Source organism: Rhagoletis pomonella, unplaced genomic scaffold, assembly GCF_013731165.1.
Source record: "Rhagoletis pomonella isolate Grant_MI unplaced genomic scaffold, Rhpom_1.0 Rhpom_scaffold_00003, whole genome shotgun sequence".
NCBI lineage: Eukaryota > Metazoa > Arthropoda > Insecta > Diptera > Tephritidae > Rhagoletis > Rhagoletis pomonella.
Window position 1 is genome coordinate 9,494,417 of NW_023458557.1, and position 4,458 is coordinate 9,498,874.

Sequence of the window (4,458 nt, forward strand, 5' to 3'; positions counted from 1 at the left end):
TCTGGTCAAGTTTCATATAAAATCTTTTTGCGGTTTAGTTTCCTAAAAAACTTCCAGAACTATTTTCCGAGCACAAACTTACTGTGCATAAAGGCAAAAGGTTATACTTCTGTTCGCAACCAAGACATCGGAACTCGATTTAAAAATGAGCTAAGTCGAAGAATTGAAGGTGTTTAAAAAGAAACATAGTACGTATAAGAACGGGCCTTATCGAAAAAACCATGTCGTTAGATCCCATCGAATTAGAATGTAGACTTGAAATTTTAAATTCACACAGCGAAAAGCTAATGACGTGTCAATCAAGAATAGAAGAAATTGATGAGGAAGATTTGGCCCGTGGAGAATTGGAGGACATAGTTGTAGAAACGAAGTCCATGATTAAGTCCATTCTCGCAAATAATAAATCTTCTGTTGCCGAATCGTCATTTATTGCACCTCACAGCTCGCGACTCCCTAAGATGTCGGTGCCCAAATTTAAAGGGGAATATTCGGAATTTAAGAATTTCATGAGCTTGTTTGAGAGTTTAGTGCACAACGATCCTACGATACCGGATATCGAAAAATTTAATCATTTAGTGTCATGTTTATCCGGTGAAGCATTCGGCACAGTGAAGTCCTTCCAAATGTCGGAAGAGAACTACCCAAAGGCGTTGGCCAGTTTAAAGAGAGTATATGACAATAAATATCTTATATTTTTCAATACAGTTTCTAGACTCTTTGATCTTACTAAAATTCAAAAACCTTCTGCTTCATATTTGCGATCGATAATCGACACAGTGTCCGCGGTGTATGACTCGCTTTTGTCTCTGGGTGATGACAAACATATTTCAAATGCGATGTTAATTCACATAGTCATGTCGAAGGTTGATCCCACTACTCGGTCAAAGTGGGAGGAGCAGCTGGACTATGATAAATTGCCGCTTTAGGCTGAGTGTGAAGCTATGCTCAATAAGAGGTACCAGCATCTTTCTGCTGAAGAAGCTTCCTCATCCCAGACAAAAATTAATAGTTCAGACACTCGACAGACGACAAGGAATCAACAATTCGAAAGATCGAAGGCAGCATTTATCGCAACAAACTCTAAAGAGCCAACTTGCCTGCACTGTGGTTCAAAGGACCATTTCATTATATCTTGCCCAAAATTCCAAGAGTTGACTGCTCTTCAGAGATTCGAATACGCGAAATCGGTTTCCTTGTGCATAAATTGCTTGCGCAAGGGACATACTGTCTCCAGGTGCAAATCGGATCGTTGTCGTGTATGCAATCGGTCACACCATACCATGCTGCACCAATACCCGATCTCATTTGAGACTGAGCTTCAGCCTCCGACGACACAGGCGATGCATACTAGCAGTGTGCCAGATCGCGTCATGCTAGCCACAGCCGTAGTGTACGTAAAGTGCTGCTCCGGTAGTTATGTGTCAGCTCGTGCTCTGCTTGACTCTGGGTTCCAAGTCAACTTTATGACCGAGGAGCTGGCACAAAAATTGCGAATTCGAAGAGAGAAGTCGACTCTGAATGTAATTGGAATTGGCAATTCGAATAAAAGGGTCCAAGGCAAATTAAATACTTTCGTAAAATCGAGGGTTAATGATTTTGAATTTTCAACAGATTTTTGGGTAATGCGTTCGATATTAGCCAATCACCCAAATCACACAGTGAACACAAATGGCAGGAAAATCCCACAAAATATCGAACTGGCTGACCCAAACTTTTTCAAATGTCAAAAAATCTACATATTATTGGGAGCTGAAACGTTCTTTGATCTGTTATCGGTGGGTCAGATCAAAACCAGCCCAAGGCAGCCAACGCTGCAAAAAACATTATTGGGCTGGATAATATCGGGTAAATATGCCTCAAGTTAAAGCTCCAGTGCACAAGTAAGTAGCATATTATGCCAAGCCGAGGAAAATATGGAAAATATCGATGCCACCGTCCAGAAATTTTGGGCGCTGGAAGAACTACCCTCGGGGGCAAACGTCAAACTCCCGAACAAGCTGAATGCGAGCAGCTATTTTCGAAAACCACGGTTGTTTTACCTGATGGGAGGCTTCAAGTCAGACTGCCTTTTAGAAATGATCGTAAGTTACTTGGTCATTCGTATGAAACCACAGCTCGGCGGTTTCAGGCGCTGGAGAGAAGGACACTGAAAGATGCAGGACTTCGCCCGATGTATTTGGACTTCATGAAAGAGTATCTAGAATTGGGCCACATGAGCCCCACAAACATTATTTCATTCCTCATCAGTGTGTTTTAGGACCGCAAAGCACGACTACCAAGTTGCGCGTAGTTTTTGACGCTTCAAGCCGTACATCAACACAAGTTGCGTTGAATGACATCTTGATGATCGGACCGACAGTTCAAGAAGAGATTTGTTCGCCACTCCTTCGCTTCCGATTGCACAAATATGCCATTACTGCCGACGTCACAAAGATGTATCGACAGATTTCAGTGCACGAAGATGATAGGAACTTCCAGCTCATAGTGTGGAGACCAGAGCCATCAGAACATTTGCAGGTCTTTCGTTTCAATACCGTGACTTACGGCACTGCACCGACACCATTTCTCGCCACACGGTGTCTTCAAATGCTAAGCGACATGAATCTATCGAAATATCCACTCGGTGCCAAAATCATTCGCCATGATTTTTATGTCGACGACTTGCTGACAGGATCCGACGATTTGAAATCCCTCATTCAAATTCAAACTGAGGTGAACAAAATTCTAGAATCGGCAGGCCTCAAACCAGCAAAGTGGTTTTCCAATCACCCCAATCGGTCAAACAGCGAGAGTCATGAGAAGTTATTGCAGCTCAGCGACACAGACTCTACGAAAACGCTGGGAATTCACTGGCAGCCGAAAGATGAAATTTTTCGCTTCATTCTGGAAGACAACTTTAGTGAGCTGCGAGCAACCAAACGAAACATTTTATCGGTTTCTGCTCGCCTCTTCGACCCTCTTGGTTTATAAGCCCCGCTAGTTACCAAAGCAAAAATCTTGCTGCAAGAGCTTTGGATTCAAAAGCTAGATTGGGATGAGTCGATTCCATTGCGCCTCGACACTAGCTGGCAAAACTTTAAAGTAAACCTACTGCAGCTTCCATCAATCAGCATTCCTCGGTATGTAAATACTGAGTCGAGTGCCAGCTGCCAAATTCATAGCTTTTCTGACGCCTCAATAAGAGCGTACGGCTGCTGCGTTTATATACGTAGCCAAACCGCTAGTGGTACGAAATGTACGCTGCTTACCGCAAAGTCTAGAGTAGCTCCGCTGAAGACAAAATCTCTTCCGCGGTTAGAGCTCTCGGCAGCACATCTTCTGGCCAAATTATGGTCAAGAATTTCGGAAAAGGTTGAGTCGACCGATAGAAAAAGTTAGTTTCTGGACAGATTCCGAAATAGTTTTGCACTGGATCAAAACGCATCCATCTGCGCTGCAAACTTTCGTCGCAAATAGGGTGTCCGAAATCCAAGAGTGGACCCAGAATGCATCATGGCTACATGTGCCAACAAAACAAAACCCAGCGGATCAAGTGTCTCGGGGCTGTAACGTGGACGAATTAAATACATCAATATGGTTTTCCGGTCCGCAGTTCCTCCTAGAAGACCCTGCTTTATGGCCACAAAATGTCAATTTTAACCTCTCTCCAGAGCAGCAAGCACTTGAAAAGAAAAAGAACGCAATTACGTTAAGTGCAGTTGAGGCCACAACAAATACACTTCTAGATTTAATTGAAGGATTCTCATCCCACATGAAAGTGCTACGAATATTCGCTTACGTACTAAGATGGCCTCGAAAAACTAGAGATCGAAAGTTAGAATTTGAAGTTGTACCCACAGCAAAGGAATTACAGCTTAGTTTCCTTAAAATTGTCGAAATAGTTCAACATTATGAATATAGCGAAGAAATTAACAAATTATCGAAAAGTATCGCACTTCCTTCTAGCTTGCAGAAATTATCTCCCTTTCTGCATTAATACTCTCAATCGACGTTATCGTTTAAACTGATTCGAGTAGGTGGTGTATCGTTTACTGAACGCGCCCATTCCCTATGATGCCAAATTTCCTCTGCTATTAAGCAAAGGTTCGCACTTTATGAAAGCATATATCCGGTTCCTACATGTTCGCAATCACCATGCCGGGCCCAAAGCATTGGTAGCGCTTCTACGAGAAAAAAATATGGTTAGTAAATGCACGAGAAGCCTGTAGTCGAACTGTTAGAGATTGCATTCACTGTTTCCATTATAAGCCGAAACTGCAAAGTCAGATCATGGGCAATCTACCCGCCGATAGGCTACGAGCCCAATGACCATTTATGATATGCGGTGTAGATTATTGCGGGCCCATTCATATTACGTTGAAAATTCGCGGTCGACCACCCGTGAAAATGTACATTGCCATTTTCGTTTGTTTCGCTTCAAAGGCAGTACACTTAGAACTTGTATCCGACTTAACTGCT

At 42.8% G+C, this 4,458-nt stretch overlaps 1 protein-coding gene across 1 annotated transcript; it reads left to right on the top strand.

Moving 5' to 3' along the window:
* The first annotated feature begins 221 nt into the window (after positions 1-221).
* LOC118736020 lies at positions 222-926 on the top strand. The gene has a single exon (XM_036466125.1). It carries the CDS (start codon positions 222-224, stop codon positions 924-926), a length of 705 nt encoding a protein of 234 aa, XP_036322018.1.
* The last annotated feature ends 3,532 nt before the right edge of the window (positions 927-4,458 follow it).